Raw genomic sequence first — 19,885 nt, forward strand, 5'->3', positions numbered from 1 at the left:
ATCCGGCGCACTCGAGGAGTATAGACACTTCCTCGAGGGCGCCGCGCACCCTGTCGAGATTTGAACTGACCATAAGAATGTGGAGTACTTCAGGAAGACGCAGCACCTCAACCGGAGACAGGCCCGCTAGTCCCTCTACCTCTCCCGGTTCGACTTCACGCTGCACCACAAGCCCGGTCGCGACATGGGCCGACCTGATGCCTTTTCCCGGAGACCCGACCACAGAATCGACTCCGACAACTCCGACGTTGTCCTCCTGCGACCCGAACTCTTCCATGTCCGCGCACTTGAAGGCGTTTCCGTCTCCGGCCCCGGTTTCGAACTCCTTCGCGATATTCGTGATGCCCTATCCGGTGAGCCTGACCTGGAGGAGCCCGTCGCACTAGCGGCCCGGCAACTCCTGAAGGTCCAAGGTCAAGCTCGAGGCCCCCGCTCCTCACGTTCCGACGAGTAGGCTGTCTCCGGCGGTCTTCTCCACTTTCGTGGGAAGATTGTTGTACCAAAGGACAAGGACCTGCGGAGACGCATCATCGAGCTCTGCCACGACACTCGAGTTGCCGGACACGCTGGTCGCTTCAAGACCTTGGAGTTGGTCTCCCGGAACTACTGGTGGCCTCAAATGTCTCGCCATATTGACCGGTACGTCACGACTTGTGACCTGTGCTGTCACACCAAGGCACTCCGGAGACTGCCCCACGGAGAGCTGCACCCGACGGAAACACCCCCGGAGCGCTGGCATACCATCTCCGTCGACTTCATCGTCGAGCTCCCCGAGGTGCATGGGTACGACGTGATCATGGTCGTCGTCGACACCCTTGGGAAGCGAGCCCACTTCTCGGAGTGCCACACCACAGTTGACACAGTAGGAGCCGCCCGCCTCTACTACCGGAATGTCTAGCAGCACCACGGGACTCCGGAAAAGTACGTCTCCGACCGCGGCTCGCAGTTCATCGCGGACTTCACCCGAGAACTTTGGCGTCTCATCGGCATCAAGCCTGCCACGTCCACTGCGTATCACCCGCAGACGGACAGCCAGACAGAGCGCGTCAATCAGGAGTTGGAGCAGTACCTGCAGATCTTCACCAACTATCAGCAGGACGACTGGGATGAGCTGATTCTGGCTGCGGAGTTCGCTTACAACAACCACGTTCACTCCTCCACGCAGCAAGTCCCCTTCATGACGGACATGGGACGGCTTCCGCGCATGGGCTTCGAACCCGGAGTCTGTTCTGCTATGGAGTCTGTGAACGAGTTCCGCGACCGGATTGCCACTGGGGTTTCCGAAGCCAAGGCCGTGCTCACTAAGGCCAAGGAGGGGTACAAGCGCTACTACGACCGGAGACACACTCCGTCTCCGGAGTTTAAGGTTGGCAACTGTGTTTGGCTGGATGCCTCTGACATCAGGACAACTCGCCCTTCGGAGAAGTTCTCCCACCGTCGCCTCGGACCATTCAAGATAGTCGCGGAGATCAGCAAAGGTGCCTACAAGCTCGACCTCCCTCCGTGCTACTCGAAGCTCCACCCGGTCTTCCCTGTCGTCAAGCTTGAGCTCGCTCAAGATGACCCCTTCGATGGACGCCACGGCTACGACCAGCCCCCTCCAGACCTCGAGGACGGAGTCCCGGAGTGGGAAGTAGAGGAAATCTTGGACGCAAGGGTGAGGTATAAACGGCTGAATTACTTCGTCAGATGGAAAGGCTACAATGTGTCGCACGACCAGTGGGTCCGCTTCGACCGCGTCTTCACCCCAGAGAAAATCGCAGAGTTCTATCGTAAGTACCCTGGCAAACCACGGCACATCGCCTCTGCGACCTTCGACTCGATTCCGTTCCGGTCTATGCGTCGGGACGCCGCATTCAAAGGGGGGGGGGTGATGTCAGGGGAACCTCCCTTTCGGCCCCTCGGAGACAATTCTGATTCCAGTCCGACTCCGGTTCCGATTCCGGTCCGGCCCTCCATCTCGCACGTGCAATCACCCATTCGTCAACGCCCTCCCAACGGTCGCCCTGGGACCTTGCCTGCAACGACGCCCAGGCCTTCTGTGCCTGACAGCGGCAGCTATGGACAAGCAGTATATAGTCAGCTCCCCAGCAGGCGGACCCTTAGAGTTTCTTCTCTTTGGATCCTCCCCTGCTAGGACCTTGATCTCAGGCCTCCGGGGTTGCCCTTACAATGGGCAAGAAACGCAAGAGGGGGATACTGTTATATCCGTGCCGACTCCGGCATTCGATTCTGATATCCGATTGCAGTATTTGGTTTTTACACAATGAAGATTTACTAAGTGTTTCCAATTACCCCAACTTATGATCTATGCAATCATCTATGTCTTGTTCCTTGTATGCAACTCCTCTTCTACCTTACTTGACCTTGTTCTAATCCTGTTACTTACTTTGTTATCCTTTATTCCGTTTCTGTTACTTCTTGTACTATAAATACTTTGATGTAAGTATTACTACGTACTTCAGTTTGTAAATTAATGTTGCTAGTCTCTATCTCCCAGCGTCATCTTGACTCCACTCTTCTCTTCTTGTCTTGTCTTGGTCAACTGGAAGCCCTGGTCACCCAAACATCCTTTCTGTGGTGTTCCGCCCCAAGTGCTCTCCGACTTCGATTCTGTTCCAACTCCATCTCCAACTCCGTCCCTCTTGTCGACACAGCACTTAACAGTTGTCAACAGTGTTGGTCTCTGACACCATATATACAGCCACAAAAAGACCTTCCTCCAGCCCAGTTGACTTGTACTGAAAAGGCTGCTTCCAATTCTGCCTTGTGGAAATCTACTGTGGACACAGGATAATGGAAAGTACAAACCCAACCAGATCTATCTTCATCAGGTGCTGAAGAACTGAATTGGATGTCTGTTATCTCAACCTGGAGTTGAGGAAATTTTGATCAACTATCCCAAAGCTGCAGCACAGGAGACAGGTAGAGTGACTGATATATGGTCCTCTCCTGAGCTCAAATCATTGGGAAACCTCATAAATGCTCCAGAAAATGAGCACAGACTGGTGTTTGGTTTGGCAGGAGATGGATTTAATCCATTCTATAACAAGACAGCTAAACAAGTTACCACTTCAACTGGATGGTGGCTTAATGGTGCCAATTCCGTGGTGTAACTTGCATGGTCATCAGCTAGCTGTGCCTCATATACCACAACTCCCGCCAACGAAATGTCCGCCGATAAAGCAGGTATTTTGAAGTCCGCAAAGAAGAGGTTACAGAGACCTGGCTACACCGAGTCGAGACCAACCAGAGAGAACAACTCTCCATTTGCACCTCTAGTCACGGATTGCATTCGCGCGTACAACATCCTCGTCCAATCACGATGGTGTTCTCTGACACTTAAGGATACTATTGTCCGATCCTGAGCTCGTACATTACTATAGGGATTATCAAAAGGAAATGGTACGACAAGAAAGATCCTTTTTAAGAAATAAGTACCAGCTACTGCGCAGAGTGTCCATTACTTGCACTTCCCAAGTTACTGCTGGCGAGAGTGCCTCGAGGCTGGGATCTTGTTGCGATGCATGGTCCTAAGAGTCTCGATGCCAGCGACTGCCGATCGCAGCCGTGGATGATGTTCTTTGAAGCGTCGAGGTGGCATTTCATCTCATCGACCAAAATCAAACCGGAATCCTCCTCGTCGAGCGAGATTTCCAAGCCTTCGTAAACAGGCAAGTAGGTGGGAAACATCCCCTTGCGCTGAGCCATAGAAAGTGAAGAACTAGCGTAGTTCTCGTGCTGCTGCCGATAATGCTCATACCACTCCACGGCTTTCAAGGCGAAGTCAGCTACGAGGCCATAAGTAAAGGTACCGTTGAACACAAAATGCAACGAACGAGGATCGGTAGGCGTTTTGGTGAATCCGAGATGGAGACTGAGACTACGTAACTCTTCGCATCCAAAAGTGTCGCGGGGGATTAAGGAACCGATAGGAAGAACAGGGACTTTGCGCTTGCAGCAATGTTCTACGGCATCCGAGAAGCCAGCGATGAAACAACGTGCATTGCCATTTAGGCGAGCGTTTTCTGTCAAGTGGGGGTCCTCTATGTCCAACAGAATCTGTTGCAAATGCCACGAGTCGAAAAAGTCCGATTCAACAAGCTTGAAGCCCATATCATGAAATGCTTCAAACGTACGACCAACGAGTACGCTTCACAAGTGTCAGCTGACGAGGAGGAAAAGACTGCTTATCCCATACCGGTTTTGCCAAGTATTATATTTTGTTCGCATTAGGCTTTTCCACGAGATTCCGCACCACTGCGTGAGAGTGAAGAGAACAGTGCCTGCCCAGTCTTCAGTCTTCATCATCCAGAGACCGAAATGAAGTGGAGTGATGACTCCGGCAGATGAACTAAGGTTCCGAGCGGAAAACTTCGCATCCTGGAGCAGGCGGCTGTAGATCTGATAGTTGTTGGATTCCGGGTCTCGGATTGCCTGCGACGCGTTGAAAATGAAGCGAAGGCAAAAGCGGGTGCCGTCGACAGCAATCCCTTTGGCGTAGTAAATGGTTGCCATATCTTCGAGTCCCCAAATCGGAGCATTGGAAAGGAAAGCACGTTTCCGTTCCCCATCTCCTGGCCCAGTAGCGTAGAATGCTTTAGCGGGTACGCGCAGAATTTGTGCCACGTCAGGAAGAGCAGCAAAGCAGACGTGCTCGCCGGGCATGCGCAACTTGTGAGCGGTAAAAGCGGACCGCGAAGACGGATCCATCTCGTCGAATTTGACCTGAATTGTGCGAGGTGCGATCCCCATGGTAGTTTTGTGGCAGTTGAATGAAATCACGTGCAGTGTCTTCTCTCTTCACTTCAAGGGACTACTTCAAGACACATGTCGATTCCCGCCGCCGGCAACCAAGCCTCTGCCTCCAATGGTCTCCAGCAGTTTATCGAAAGCCTGACAACTTTTGTCACAAATAATCCCGCCTTATGCCAAGAAATTGTCAACATCGCCAGCGACAGCTTTCGCCCCCAAGATCAATTCCCAGCACAATTGCTCATTCTGGCTACCGCAATAACCGATCCCACGCCACACCCACCCCACCCTCCGCTGGAGCCTCCAATGGTTATCGACGAGGTCGAACAAGACAACTCCTTCAACATATTCATGCAGAAATTAGACCTCAACGCCGTATCTTCAACACCACTTGCATCATCGTCAGGAAGACCGATTGAGAGCTCGCCATCAATCTTCTCCTCTGATTCTGCTGCATTCTCTGCTAGCTTCACACCGTCTCCATCTGTTGATTTGTCAATTTCGTCTACCGCACAAGACGCAACATCGTCACAAAGACCAAGCTTACCATCAATCTCCCTGTTTAACCTTTCATCGCCGCCATCTCGACAAGTTTTGTCAGATGTGTCTACCGCCCAAGAGATCTTCGCCGACGAGCCTGACATAGACTTGAGTATCTCTGACAAGTCTGTTCATGTAGACTTTTCTTCGTGTCCTCAGCCGACCCTCCACGACCTTATGCTGGAGAGCCAGACTCTGCTCCCATCCGTTGGACACCCAATCTCGGTCGGTATTCGGGACGCGCGCGGGAACGAAGTCGCCACAGCGTTGAACGAGGAGACGACCCTGAAAGAGTTGATTCTGGACTATGACATGCCACGATCTATCATTGAACTCAGTCGAATCCACGACGACAAGGCCGAATGCATCTTGTCAAGAGAGTTGACCCAAGAAGAGCTACAAAGGCTCACCTATGGTTTCCAAATCGGCAACGGCCATCAACAAACTTTTGGAGAGCAGGATAATCAGTTCCTCTTCTCTGTTGGGGAAGCCCTTTTCGTGTCCGAGGCAGTCAACATGCTAGACCACGACATGGACCTGGACAACCCCAACCGAGTGTATCCCCATGCCGCAAGAATTGGACATGTGATGAATCCCCGCACAAGGGAAGTCTATATTGTGCGGCCAGATGTAGAACTCGAGCACCAAAAGCACACTGTCGAAATAAAGACAGACAAGACATTAGATCAAGGTTTTCTTCCCAAACTCTTTCACATGACGCAAGCTTCGCTCCAGGACTACTCCCAAAACGAGACAAGGCCACTGCTGTTTCAATTCCAATCTCCCAAGGGTGAAGGCGGCGATAAGATGGGTATCCACACACAACTCATCTATCAAGTCTGGACACAAATGTGCGCCAAAAATGTCCACTTTGCGCAAGCATCAAGCAGGACCTGGACGTTTTTTGCGATCAGGGATCCGCAACACCCGAACAGGATGTACATATCACCGTGTCTGGCCACATTCAACACTCAAACTCGCCCGTTCCCAGCTCCCAGCAATAGTGAAGAGCGCCGGAACGAATCTCAAGCGATTGGTCCAAACGTCGGACTCTATGTGATGCTGCATTTGGGTCGCATTTCTAGAAGCGACACCACAGTCGCGCAATTTCTAGCATCGTACGGCCCGGCAGTAAACCAAGCTCGACCAGTGTCTGTACACTTTCGGCATCGTGCGAATGCTGATGTATCGCCGGTGATTTTGGACTCGATGCCTGGGAAGACGACGGTTGGCCCCATCTTCTACTCAGACCGGCAGTTGCGACAGCAGGACCCAAAGGTGCCCTCACAAACAGGTGATGTTTCTACGGAAACCATTGACGACAACGTGTCTGCTGGTGACATGGAGAAGGTGTCAATACCGCCAAAGTATGTTCCAAACTTGAGCGTTTCACAAGACTGATCAGTAGTGTCAGGAAAGGCAGTGCCCGTATCAAAGGAAAGGGTAAAGCTGTCAGCTTGCCTGGGTATGTAGCCTAGACAATTGTATTGGTGCGATGTATCTCATTCAAGACATCAGGGCCATGAGTTCAAAGCACTCCGAGTACGTTGGAAACTTGCGTGTTTTATTCAACACTAATGATCTTCAGGAAAAGTCAGATTACAAAGGGAAATAAGAAATCCCGCAACGCTTCTGAGTAAGTGACTTGTACATATAACAATTTATCTCCATTCACGCTGTGTTCATCCCTTGCACAGAATCGATGAGAATATCAATGTCGCAGGACCAAGTGCTAAAGTTGCCCAGTGAGTGTCTTTGCCTTCGAAATAGATCTTATGCTAGAGCTTCCTAGACCGGTTGGAGGGCCTGACAATGACTCGGAGTCAGTTCCTAAAATCAAGCGGAACGAAAGGGCAGCATGGAGGTATTGAGAAGTTGTATGATCACAGTGTCCAAGTGAAAAACTGTCGAAATTTGTACCAAAACAGGCATTTGTGAAGAACAAAATGAAACAGTCGACGTTTGAGCTCTGGTACACTACACTACAACATAGGTACAATCACCGGGGACGCACCGAGCTCTGGTGTAGAATGGTCCTAGTTCGGAAGTGATGTGCACGAGCAGTATCACATTGGTTTGGCCACCCCATTGGTTTGGCTACCTATCTCTTCCGTATTTGGACTTGCGCCAAGCTGTCCGGCAAGCAAGCAGATGCCATATAATGATTCTTCGGCCGTGGTCCGTTGTCGACAAATCGGACATCATAGTTGAGCACGAGATGTGCCAACATTGCTTTAAGCTCGACTGCTGCGAAGAACCGCCCCGGACAAGCATGTCTTCCGTGTCCAAAGGGCAGGTAGTCCAAGCTCGTTGTGATGACTTGGTATTTGGAGGTTCCGGGTTCTTCCGTCGCTTGACGCATCTTAGAGAATCGGAAGCCATCGAAGACGCTTGGGTCAGGGTATATTTCTGCGATAACCCGACGTTGGCGGAGTAGGGCAAACGAAAAGTATCCACTCACCAGGATCATGGTGGATGCTCCACATCGGGGAGTGAATGTAGGTCCCATAGGGAAGAGTGGTGCCATTCGAGAAGGTGAAGCCGTCCTTTTTGACCACCTTACGACCCATAGAAACTAGTCGCATGTCAACAAACAAGTGTAGCATCCCAGATAAAATTGACATACGGGTTCCGATCCCATGGAATCGCTGAGATTCGGCCAGGAAGCTGTCCACCTTGTACATTTTGTTGAGCGCAGCGCGTGTCCACCCCTCATTGGTGACGATGCTGCTGATCTCCTGGCGCAACGGTTCGACGTGTTCTGGGTGGGCTGCGATATCATATACCATATGCGTAAACGTCTGAGAAAAGAGTTAACCCGGACCCACAACAGGCACACTGTAGCCCTACATCGGTAGAGGTTCTTATCGCGGCGAAGTTGACGAACAGAACGCGCTGAACCAGCGCAGGCACAGTCCGCTCGTCTCCCCGAGCCTCGTCCATGAGCCAGGTGATGAGGTCATTCTGCACAGAATAAGAAAGAGGATCGTTGAGCTGATGAGTACGTACGGGTCGGTCGGGATACTTTTCACCCAGTTCCTCCGTCTTCCTGAATCGCTCCTCGACAACGGGTGTCAAGTGTTTACTTGCCCGTTTCAGTATGCGGTTCCGAGGTGACAAGAAGGGTGCAATGTATCTGCGAAAACGTGAGTCCGGTTGAAACCGCTGAAATGCATACTGACGGTCGGAGGAAAGCGCTGGCTAGATATTAGTTCACAAGCTGACTCGCGAAAGGAGACTACATACGGGAGAACATTGATGAATTGGCCAGCAATGATAACGTCCATCGCATATTCCACGTTGAGCTTGGTAAAGTCGGGGTCTCTGCCTGCTTTTCATGAGCTCGTTCTCAGGCGTAAAAGACGAATGACAGACATAACGGCAGCCCAACAAAGAGACGATTGCTTGTTCTACAAACGATCTGCATCATTGTGTCGAACGCGGGAATAGTGAGCCATTCTATTCAGATTCACAGTCTGGTTTTCTCAGCAAGATTGGCGCACCTTTCCCTTGAAAAGGAAGCACGTCGTCGAAGGCGGTCACGATCTCGTCGCGGACTTCAGGGAATAGGACGCTGAGATTGCGCGTAACTGATGTTCGAACAACGCCAGCATGGTACGTGTCCTTGACTATTCCCCAGCCACACGTATAGCCCGTTTGCAAAAACTAAGGCTTTGTCAGATAAAACCTTGTCACCATAAGTATGAGCTCACCTCGTTGATAGACTCGTAAAAAGACAGTTCATTCTCCGGCGCGGTAGCGATCTCCTCCATAAGATCGTGTCCAGTGATCATAACGTTCCAGCGGTCGATAGCAGGGATCTTGAACATGCCGCGAGGGTATTTCTTGTACCCTTCTGTGCACAACCTAGTCACCGCTATTGTCAACGCATATAAAACGAATGGCGAACACACTCTTTCGCTCCGAACAAGTACCGGAAGACCTCTCGGAAGGACAGGATGGCATTGGTCGACCCCAAAGCAGGTATTGCGCTGAGCTAGACCAAGTTGAGTGATGTTGAAGCAGAGGTAGAGTGAGAGAGCGAACGAACATCAGGCCCCGAAAAGGCCTTCAAGAGGGCATAAATACCGACAGCGCCAGCAAAACCGTAGACGATGGCCTTTGGGTCGTCCATAACGGAGACGAGTAAACATTATTGCGGGCCAACTGGTTGATTTAAGGAGTGCAAAGGTGGGGGGTGATTGATGTGCTTGGCGTTGCCGTTGTGTATAGAGAGAGTGCCTGATCTTGCAATCGGCCAACAGTGGAAAGCATATTTCAAATCCACCAGCGAACTTTCCATGCGATGCAAACTGTTCATCAAGCCCACAAGGACCTACAACCGACAGCAGTCACCACCAGGAAGCAATCGGCATTATACATAACAGGTAACCGGTAAGCACTAACGAATAATAATAACGACTAATACACGTCCATTGACCTCTTAAACTGCCGTTTCCTGAACATCACTTGTGCCGTCCGGTTGGGTATACAAATCGCCCCAAACCATGTATGCGGCGGCCTTCCAACCTCCTCATGCTCAAGCTTCACATCATAATTCAGGAGAACGTGTGCCAGCATTGCCTTCAGTTCGGTCGCCGCGAAGAAGCGCCCCGGGCAGGCATGTCGACCATGGCCCCACGAAAGGTAGTCCAAGTTAGTCGCAGAGTATTGGTGCTTCAGAGACCCTTCATCATCCGCCAATCGCCATCTATAGAAGCGGAAGGGATCAAATGATTCGGGATTGGCGTAAACAGCTGCATATGGGTTACAACTAAACCAACTCAAGAGGTGTGTTTGCACTCACCAGGATTATGATGGGTCGGGCCAGTCGCTACATTGACGAAACATCCTGCCGGGACAGTAGTACCATCAGAGAATGTGAAACCTTCGGGCTTGACGACTTTCCGTCCCATCGAGGCTATCAAAAGAGGTCAGTTGCATATCGAGAAAAAGTGTTAGCAACATACTAATGCTATTTCCGTTGTAGCGCTGTGATTCACGGAGGAAACTGTCGATCTTGTGCATCTTTCCGACGGACTCTTTTGACCACCCCTCTTTTGCGATGATCATTTCAGCCTCTTCACGCATCTCCTCGACAGACTCGGGGAACGCAGCCAAGTCAAGTAGTGCATGGCTGAACGTCTGTTCATCATTCAGCGCAGTATTGAAGCAGGCAAAAGAGAATCAGACATTGGCCGAGGTGTGGATGGCTCCAAAATTGATGACGAGAATGCGTTGAACGAGGAAAGGGACAGTTCGTTCTTCGCCTTCGGCAACGTCGAGGAGCCAGCTGATCAAGTCGTTCTACCAATATGATCAGAGTCGAAAAGGCAAGACATACTTTGACGCACAGGCCTACCAGGATAGTCGTTTCCATTTTCAAGCTCCATTTCAACGCGTTCCGTTACGAGTTTCGTCAAGTGCTTCTCGGTGCGCCGGATATAGCGTTTCAGGGGAGACAGGAAAGGACCAAGGATTCTTGTGGACGTCAGTTCGTTCATAAAGACGCGATTTCGCTGCACTAACGGACGAAGGAAGCCAGGCATCATGTTGATCATATGTGCAGCCATAACCACACTGATAGTGAACTCGAAATTAATGTTCAAGTATTCCGGATTACGACCTTGGAATAAGTTGAAGTGGGCAGGCTGGGCGGAGGAACGGAACGCACACAATGGGAGTCCAACGAAGAGTCTGTTGCTGGTTCGGCAGATGACTTGCATTACCGTAGCTTGAACGGGGACGGATTTCCACTCTGCAGACTGATTTAGCTAGAGATCGAGCTCGAATCGCCAATAGTCACCATTGCCTTCCAGCTTCAGATGATCTTCAAAGGTGGTTCGAATTTCATCGCGAACCTCGGCGAATCGCGCATCGAGATTCTTCGTCATACCAACACGAGTGACCGAAATATGGTAAGGGTTGCCGAGGATGTTTGGGCCCATGGTCATGTTGGTTTGTAGGATCTCGCGCAATTATAAGCCAGGGAAGTGTGGTAAAAGAAACGAGATACTTCATTGAATGCCTCTCTAATTGAGAGGTCTTCTTCTTTGGACGCTCGCAACTCCTCAACAAGGTCACTCCCGCAGATGATAACGTCCCAGCGATGCATGAGGGGCACACGAAACACACGATATTTCGAGCAACCTTCCTCAATCATCGCCTTTGCGTTGACGAGGTACCTATACGCGCCAACGTAGGACGAGAACGTTCCGGAGGGCCCAATTGCCGGTATCGAATCAAGCTGTGAGGGTGCAGATCAGAGGTAATTAGTGAGTAGGTTGGTGTCGACATACGTTCGGGGCAAATAGCATCTTCTTCAGAATGTAAGCGCCCATGAGCGTCGCCGAGCCATAGGTAGCCAGACGAAGGTAGTCAACGTCCATGGTGGCTGGGGATTCACCATCGTGCCTGGTTATTTATTTTGACGCTTCATATAATGATGCGCAATTTCCAATCTCGAAAGTTTCAATTGCAGATCCTCATCTCATGGCGAAAGATGCGGGGGAGAGCAAGGAGCGTCAACTAGCGTCAACAACTTACCTGATACCATCTCGAACGCGATCGGCTGGCTCGGGTGAACGTAAAAAGGGAAATCCGGAATCAAATCGCAACTCTCCAAACCCGCGCAATGGGCAACCTCGTTGAGTCGTCGTGTACTTCAGTAAGAGCTTAAAATGAAGGTGGCGGTGGCTGTCCACAAGTCAGTGTCACGTTCCTGTTGCCAACTCTGCTGAGAAACATAAAGCCCTGAAAATCCAAAATCTCTTCGGTTTACACGGCAACGAGAGTCAAGACGTTGTAGACTGCATGCGGGCTCAGCTCACATGAACATTCAATGTTCAATATCCAAACGCGCGAGCGGAAGCTTTTCCAGTGACAATCAAACATGGCGTAGCCGAGGCCACGGCAAGGAAATCGTGCTGACTGAGCCGTTTCACACCACACACAACTTGCCATGTCCCCCACAGACGACTGGTCGCCCGACCCAGAAGTCGTCGACTCACTTGACTCGGACCCGCTTGTGTCCATATTTCCTTCTCGCTCGCGTTCAGTCGCAAATAGAACCGAAGCTCCTGCTCTAGATGAAACTGTCCCCCTTCTCGGTCATCCCAATCCGGTCCGCCACAGGAAACCTTTCTATCGGCCGCGACCATTATGGTGAGGAACGATAGAGCCAGAAGAGTTACCCAGGTGAATACATGGATTAGGCTTGTCCCTTTCGCGATGACGGCCGCTCTGGTGGTAGGTTGCTTAGCTAACCGTGTCTGTCTCGCGGGCTAAACTAGTTCAGCGGGGAATGACCCTCGCTTCACGCGTTGAAATCTTTACTCAAGCCGCTTGTTCCCAAATCCACCACCAAAACACGCTCCTTGACCCGTACTATGTCGATCCCTCCTCAAGCTTTTATGGAAATGATACTCGTCTACCTTCAAACCCCCGGTTGTGCACATCAGATCCAAGAGTCACCGCAGGAGCAGGTATTTGCTTATCGCTAAGCTACTACTAGGCATCTTACACGGTCCGCAGCGAAGATCCAGTTGACATATGCAATCACGATGGGTATTTTAAGCGCCCTTACTACTGGCTGGTACTCCTTCCGCTCTATTCTTAACTTCACTCTGATTTGATAGGTGGGGTCAATTTGGCGACCGATATGGGAGAACCAAGGTGCTCGCAATTTCGACTTTTGGATGGCTGCTCAGGTTTGCCGGTTATAAAACTTGTGGGGCTCGACCAGGACTCGACTCACACGTTCATCAGTGATACATCTTTCATCCTCGCGTCTACCCCTGGTTCACCTCTAATTTCTCATGCACATAAACTCGTTCTTCTTGCTCCCGTTTTCGAAGGATTTTTTGGTGGCTGGTCGACGATCCAATCAAGCACTTCTGCGTATATCTCTGATTGCACGTCCAGCGGCAGTCGTGCCTCTGTCTTCTCGCGATTCACCGGTGTCGAGTTCCTTGGATTCAGTGTGTGTACCAACACTGTCAGTTTGTTCTATCTGGAATGACAGCTTACAGTGCGGTCCCATCCTCGGTGCTTGGCTGATTAGACACCCACTGCCTATCTTCCCTATGGACATTGGGAGTCAAAGTGTCACCACGGTTTTTTGGGCAGCTGCCTTTGGTTCTTTGCTGAACTTTTGTTTCGCTGCCTTCCTGTTACCGGAATCAGTGCCGCGAGACAAACGTGAACGTATAACAAGTCCCCAAGTCGTCCAGATCGTGACTGTTCCTACATCCGGTAAAGACGATGGCATTTTTACTGTTCCTTCGTCCGTCAAGCGCTACTTCAGTCCGTTGCGCGCCTTCTTGCCAGTCATGATACCCATTCCTGGTACAACGACGATGCGGAGGGACTGGAGCTTGACACTGCTCATGTTTGCGATGTTCGGGTATATGCTCTCAGCGGTCAGGCTATCCCGTCGGCCTTACTTGGTCTCACATTTATCAGGGTCTTTATCAAATCAAGTACCTTTATGGGTCTCATGTCTACTCCTGGACACCAGAACAATTGTCCTACTACATATCTTTCATGGGTGGAGGTCGTGCCCTCTTCCTCCTCTTTGCTTTTCCCCGTATGCCTCTTCGCATATTGTGCGTGTGTTAAACATTGAGACTTCCCTAGTCATCATTTCGACCTTCAAGCCCAAGTCGGCTCCCAGCCAAACAACCGTGAACGGCGTCAAAATCAAGCCCAAACCCACGCAAGAGCATCTTGCAAGAGAGATCAAATTCGACCTCCGCCTTGCGAGGCTCTCCCTTTGCGTCGACATCTTTGCCAATGCAGCCATCGTCTTGGCGCCTGCACCGTCGAACACGATGCATATTGACACTAGCTCCAATTCTGATTCCCAGTTCCGCAACTCACAGGCGCTTTTTGTTGCTGCGAGCTGGACGGGCTCGTGGGGTGCTGGGATGATCCCCGCTATTCGCAGCCTGGTCATGAGTATCATGCAAAGCCGAGCATTGCTTACTGCAGGTGACGATGTTGAACCTCAGGGAGTCGACACAGGCAAGCTGTTTGGCTCGGTGGCCATTCTGCAGGCCATCGGACAAATGATTCTGGGGGTAAGCTTAGCCTGTATTCTATTACCTAACTGACATGTATTAGCCACTACTGTTTGGCCTGATATACAGCAGCACAGTTGCGACCTTTCCGAAAGCGGTGTTCTGCACTGCGATGGGCATCGTGTTTACCGCCCTTATTGCGACTCTATTAACGCGCAGCCCGCTCTCCCAAGTCAAAGGCAAGGGAAAAGCACCAGAAGCTCCACGTAGACGACGACGGATGCCGGTACCCGTAGAACAAGAAGAAGAGCGCGGCAGGTCGAGAGTGAGCAAGGACCTTCGACGGCAATCGTCTGGCTATGACAGCGTCATCGCAAGCGGATCTGAAGCCGGGCCTTCTTCATTAGGCTCCAACTAAGGCCAGTGGCAGAAGGCCCGTATAGATTTTCTGTATTTTTAGCGACATATATCTTACCGTAGACTATTTGGGCTAATACTTAAATTTCCTGCTGACAAATCGAGACCAATCCTCCGACCTCCTATTATGATTCAGAATGCCTGCAGCAGCATCTCTTCCCTGTTGATTCATGTCTTCTTCTTTGGGTGCCCCTCATGATTCCCCACTCGCAGGAGACCTCGGTTCTTATGCCAGTGGGTCGTCATTGATCTCCTCTAAGAAATCCAACGAAACCCACAGATTCCTATGATGCTTGCGACTTTTTGCTTGCACTGCGTCCTCAAATGAAAGTAGCAAGCAACTTGCCGTTCAAACAATGGGAACCTCGGAAGAAAACCGAGTACACCGACGAAGCAACATTGGCGTTTCTGGAAGCCCTCCAACTCTACCAACAACCATACATAGGAAGCCTTCATATGATCCTTCACAACTTGGGCGGGTTCCAGGACGATGAAGTCCTCCATAAACGTCTTGTGAACATCTTCAGCCCAATGAACAAGTAAGCAATAGGTGAATTTCCATTCTGACAGGAACTAACTTTTTATATCACAGGTTCCTCGTTAATGCCTCTGGAACTGGGAAAACTCGTCTATGCTACGAAGGACTTTGTGCCAACTGGGGTTTTTATTTTACCTTTTCGGTTGATTCGGGGCGGCTTGGGTCACTCGACCTTGAGCAATTGGAGCACCCTTATCATGACGACAACGGCAATGGCCGCACACCACGCGGACTATCTATACTATTCAGAGCGATTCTTTTGGCCCGCCTTCTTCTCTTCGAGCTGTTCCTCCAAACGAAAGACGTCGTAGTTGCAGAAGAACACAAAAAGCATTGGTTAACCCTTCAACTTCAACCTCAACTAATCAAGAACGAAACTGAAGGCTACGATGATCCGTTTGAAGCACTATCCAAGATCTTACGCAGACAGCATCCCGACGATCTTTCGCAAAGCATAGCGACAACTCTACGCTCCATCCGCACGTTTATCGGTGACCAACCATTGTTCCTCGTGCTCGATGAAGCAAGTGATGCGGTCAAAATGCTCCCCCTCATCGATCTTGGCGGGGCATCCGTTCTCCAAATTGCACTCCAAACGTGGATGGACGTGACAGCCAACAGTTGTCCAATCATCTGCGCAGGAATTGCTATTCCGCCTGAACGATTCATCCATGGGCCAGGCAGCGACTTTTTCTGGACTTCCGATACCGGTGGTTTCGATGACCCCAATAGACAAGAGGAATATATGGCTCAGTTCATGCCACCAACCCTGCGTGACTCCCCACAGGGCAAATTTCTGATAGCAAGAGCATGGCGATGGTTACGCGGAAGGTCAAGCATTTTCCTCTGTCATAGAAGTGGCGACTGTCATCTAAAATGCTGCAGACACCGAGTCACAGCTACTTTTATTGAAACGCTCCTCAGACACGGTCTCGACCAACCTCATAGCCTTTTGGATGCATTCGTCTATAAAGCACTTGGTGTTGAACCAGTCGATGCTCTCGAATATATTGCCGCAGAGCCGAAACTTGAAGGGAGGTACAATTTGGACTTCGTTTCTCTAAGATTCCAAAAGCTGCCTGACGGTATGTTATTTAGTTGGTCAGTATTTTGTGGAACTGAATCATAGTTTGAGACGAGTACCAACTTTTCCTCAAAATACTGTTCTGCTACATGGCTACACATAACTCGTCGTTCTTGGCTTCACAGATAGGTCTTATGTATCGCGGGTTTGCTCGTTTCTCAGACCAAGGTTTGTCGAGAATCTCTTGCCTTACCCAGCAAGCCCATATCCTGGACTGCCCCACGAAACTCCAGCAACCTTCATCCACTGTCTCCGTCTCAATGCACCTCAAACTACTGAAGCCCTTTCCCATTGTCTCGTCTTCTATCTCACTGAAGCCCTTGCGATGGACCTCCCGCTAGCACGTATCTTCACCTTTCGCCATCCAACGCCAATATGGGCCCAGCAAACTTCCGAGCTGGTCCGCTTTCATCATCTTGAATCGGGAGAAGTCGTCTGGACGTCGGTGGCTGCCCATGACTTTGAATCCTTCCGACCTCTTGCGCATCATGCCACTTCCGTCGAAGAAACGCTATTGTGGATGGAGCATTGGATCGGAACCGCATTTTGTCTGCCCTGCCTGCCAAATGTCGACCTCATGTTTATCATTCGCCTGGCTGATGGCACCTTTATTTGGGTGGCCCTCAAAGCAATAGCGACTGAAGAAGCAATGCTAATCCCCCAGCTGCGATCAGCATTCTCAGCATTAGAGGTCGTCGACGTTGTGGGGGTATGTGAATTTATTTAGACCTGGATATTTTTTCTTACTTTTTCCTTTGACGCTGGATCCTGAGATGCAATCACGATTCGCCCACGCCTTGGAGTCGCTTCCGAATCCCGGAAGCTGCAAATTCCTGAAGACAATTTCGACGTTCCCTGGTGATTCCACTCTGCTCGAAGATTATGTACCCAAAGAGACCGATGATTTCGCGCTGGTCAATATTTCTGCCTTACGACACAAGTCATACCAAGTCATGCAACTAGATTTCTTTGACGCCATAGTTGCAGGTGTTCTTGCTGGTCATGCGCGCAAGTCGAGATGGGAATCCAAAGAAGGGACGTTGTATACAAGCCATTTAAGGCTCCCATGGAGTGATTGGCCAGAAGCCTGTTGGGATGAGCAGGTCGAAATTGAGTACGATTCGGAGTGTGACTTAGAAGTTGAGAACGATTCGGATTGCGACTCGGAAGTTGAGAACGAAGGATGTTGAAGACACATATATAACACTCTAGTAATTGCGCTCCTATAGACTATTACTAGCCAGCCTCTATGAGAAATTGTAGCGAACCAGCCGCAACGTTATTAATAGACCAATATGACTAAGTAGCATTACGGAATCACACATCAACTTGGCTTTGAACATGTCCCTCAGCAAGAAAAAGGCAAAGTCGCGGGGCTCGACGCCTGTGTCTTCTCTATTCACTGCTCTGTCGCAGCAATCAGAACGAAACAGCCATGAATTTGCCCCCACCACTACCCCTGCTCTCTCCCTGTCATCCTCCATGACCTCCTCTTCTGAAGACACCGTCCTTCACGAGGACGACGACGACGGACTGGCCATTCCTCCCCGCCCACCCAAGTCTGCAGACAACTTCTCCACGGTTCACACCGAATTCGGACATTGCTCAAATTCGGAATACAGATATGTCTCAAAACACGCTGAGAATGCGAGTATTCTACCCCACGTAGACCAGGTCCGTCATTACTCCACGCAACCCGTCAATTTCTCACAGCATTAGGCAGCGCCATACTACATTCTGTTCTCGACTTACTTCAGTTACCTCATCTTGATCGTCCTTGGCCACATACGCGACTTTCTGGGAAAGAGATTCCACCCAGCGTCATACAGGCATCTCATGCCCAGTAATAATGTGCGCCATACTGGCATTTGGTCGCGTTTCTTCACTGAAAACCCCCCCTAGTATGCGCCATTGAATTCAGATTTCGACTCTTTTTACACACGACGACTGAAAACCAGAATGGACGAATGCTTCTCCCAGCCTGTGACCGGAGTCGCTGGACGCACCATTCAGCTTCTGGACAGGTACTCTTCAGACTACAATCATACCCAAATCTTAACTGGCGGCCAAACTCGGGCACTCAACATCTCGAGTTACAACTATCTTGGATTTGCTCAAGCCTCCGGCGGCTGTGCTGACGCAGTGGAGACCGCAATCCGTGAGCATGGCGTGTCTTCTTGTGGCTCGCGACTAGAGGGTGGCTCGACGGATTTGCATGTCATCGCGGAGTCTCTTGTCGCACGTTTTGTTGGGATGGAGGACGCTTTAATTAGCTCCATGGGTTTTGCAACCAACTCGGCATATATTCCAGCCCTGGTGGGAAAGGGCTGCCTGGTCATCTCCGACGAGCTGAATCATGCTTCCATTCGTTTCGGGGTTCGATTGAGTGGTGCTCACGTGCGTATGTTCAAGCACAACAGCATGAAGAGCCTTGAGAAGTTGCTCCGCGAAGTGGTGTCGCAGGGGCAACCGAAAACGCATCGCCCGTGGAGGAAGATTTTGGTTATCGTGGAAGGCTTATATTCCATGGAGGGGACATTGGTCGATCTCCCGCGCTTGATCCAGCTGAAGAAACGCTACAAGGTGGGCCTCTTTACTAGATCGAATGAGGAACCTTGTTGAAATTCTATATTCAGTTCTCCCTTTGGGTGGATGAAGCTCATAGTATTGTTCGTCTTTGTCCAATTCTGTTGTTCGACGACTTACTTGACTTCCAGGGAGCATTAGGACCTCATGGACGTGGCGTGGCAGACTATTTTGGAGTACCTCCGAAATCAATTGACATTCTTATGGGCACGTTCACCAAGTCTTTTGGTGCAGCTGGAGGTTACATCGCTGGAAACAAAGAATTAATCGATAGGCTACGCATCCGTGGTCATGCTGGTCCTTACGCGGAATCAATGACCCCTCCTGTTCTTACACAAGTCGTAGCCAGCATGGCCAGTATCATGGGAATCTCGTCACCTGTCTTGACGAGCTCCAACAGCACATCCTCGACAAACACAGTGCAAGAGGCCGTGGCTTACGACTATCCCTCGCGTGCTCCGGCTTCTGCACTACCAACCTGGCTAAAACTTCCTCCCGCACTCGCCGACGGTAGCGAGGGCGAAACTCGGTTACGAAGGCTGGCCTTCAACTCTCGATACCTCCACCAAGGTCTCATCAAACTCGGTTTCATTACCTACGGCCATCCAGCATCACCCATTGTGCCGCTGTTATTATTCAACCCCGGGAAGATGAACATGTTCCATCGCCTTATGAAGGATCGAAAGACGCCCATTGTCGTTGTGGTTGTGGCATATCCAGCGACCACGCTTGTCACCAGTCGGGTCAGATTCTGTGTAAGCGCCGCCCATACCAAAGAGGACATCGACACCGTGTTGCAGGCTTGTGATGAAGTGGGGGATGTGCTTGATCTAAAGCATGGCATACCGCGCAGGGAGCGGTGGGCTATAGAGAATATTTGTAAGAACGCGGTAGAGCTGGCTAATTCCTAAAAGTATCATATTGTCGAGTAATTAGAGCGACTTA

At 50.6% G+C, this 19,885-nt stretch overlaps 5 protein-coding genes across 5 annotated transcripts; 3 read left to right on the forward strand and 2 right to left on the reverse strand.

Moving 5' to 3' along the window:
- Positions 1–7,396: 7,396 nt before the first annotated feature.
- Positions 7,397–9,430, reverse strand: MIND_00680600 (Cytochrome P450; the record flags this gene model as incomplete). Its single annotated transcript, XM_037363517.1, has 12 exons — positions 7,397–7,704; positions 7,757–7,870; positions 7,922–8,096; positions 8,146–8,259; positions 8,305–8,431; positions 8,478–8,492; positions 8,542–8,623; positions 8,671–8,754; positions 8,799–8,961; positions 9,009–9,162; positions 9,210–9,292; positions 9,347–9,430. The coding sequence occupies 12 exons, from the start codon at positions 9,428–9,430 to the stop codon at positions 7,397–7,399; spliced, it is 1,503 nt and encodes a 500-aa protein (XP_037219161.1).
- A 287-nt stretch (positions 9,431–9,717) lies between these two features.
- On the reverse strand, positions 9,718–11,684 carry MIND_00680700 (Cytochrome P450; the record flags this gene model as incomplete). Its single annotated transcript, XM_037363518.1, has 10 exons — positions 9,718–10,052; positions 10,103–10,216; positions 10,266–10,440; positions 10,489–10,602; positions 10,650–10,776; positions 10,825–10,921; positions 10,970–11,053; positions 11,102–11,264; positions 11,312–11,542; positions 11,595–11,684. The coding sequence occupies 10 exons, from the start codon at positions 11,682–11,684 to the stop codon at positions 9,718–9,720; spliced, it is 1,530 nt and encodes a 509-aa protein (XP_037219162.1).
- A 572-nt stretch (positions 11,685–12,256) lies between these two features.
- On the forward strand, positions 12,257–14,733 carry MIND_00680800 (uncharacterized protein; the record flags this gene model as incomplete). Its single annotated transcript, XM_037363519.1, has 10 exons — positions 12,257–12,459; positions 12,510–12,543; positions 12,593–12,779; positions 12,829–12,889; positions 12,933–13,004; positions 13,063–13,276; positions 13,326–13,715; positions 13,759–13,882; positions 13,933–14,375; positions 14,419–14,733. The coding sequence occupies 10 exons, from the start codon at positions 12,257–12,259 to the stop codon at positions 14,731–14,733; spliced, it is 2,043 nt and encodes a 680-aa protein (XP_037219163.1).
- A 169-nt stretch (positions 14,734–14,902) lies between these two features.
- Positions 14,903–17,544, forward strand: MIND_00680900 (uncharacterized protein; the record flags this gene model as incomplete). The annotated part of the gene is made up of 7 exons (XM_037363520.1): positions 14,903–14,966; positions 15,013–15,271; positions 15,325–16,101; positions 16,156–16,355; positions 16,406–16,522; positions 16,588–17,063; positions 17,128–17,544. 7 exons carry the CDS (start codon positions 14,903–14,905, stop codon positions 17,542–17,544), a joined length of 2,310 nt encoding a protein of 769 aa, XP_037219164.1.
- Positions 17,545–17,695: 151 nt separating this feature from the next.
- Positions 17,696–19,851, forward strand: MIND_00681000 (Serine palmitoyltransferase 2; the record flags this gene model as incomplete). Its single annotated transcript, XM_037363521.1, has 5 exons — positions 17,696–18,028; positions 18,074–18,205; positions 18,257–18,937; positions 18,991–19,023; positions 19,072–19,851. The coding sequence occupies 5 exons, from the start codon at positions 17,696–17,698 to the stop codon at positions 19,849–19,851; spliced, it is 1,959 nt and encodes a 652-aa protein (XP_037219165.1).
- Positions 19,852–19,885: the final 34 nt, after the last annotated feature.

This window comes from Mycena indigotica (assembly GCF_014461135.1).
Source record: "Mycena indigotica strain 171206Taipei chromosome Unknown Mind.scaff0006, whole genome shotgun sequence".
Lineage (NCBI taxonomy): Eukaryota > Fungi > Basidiomycota > Agaricomycetes > Agaricales > Mycenaceae > Mycena > Mycena indigotica.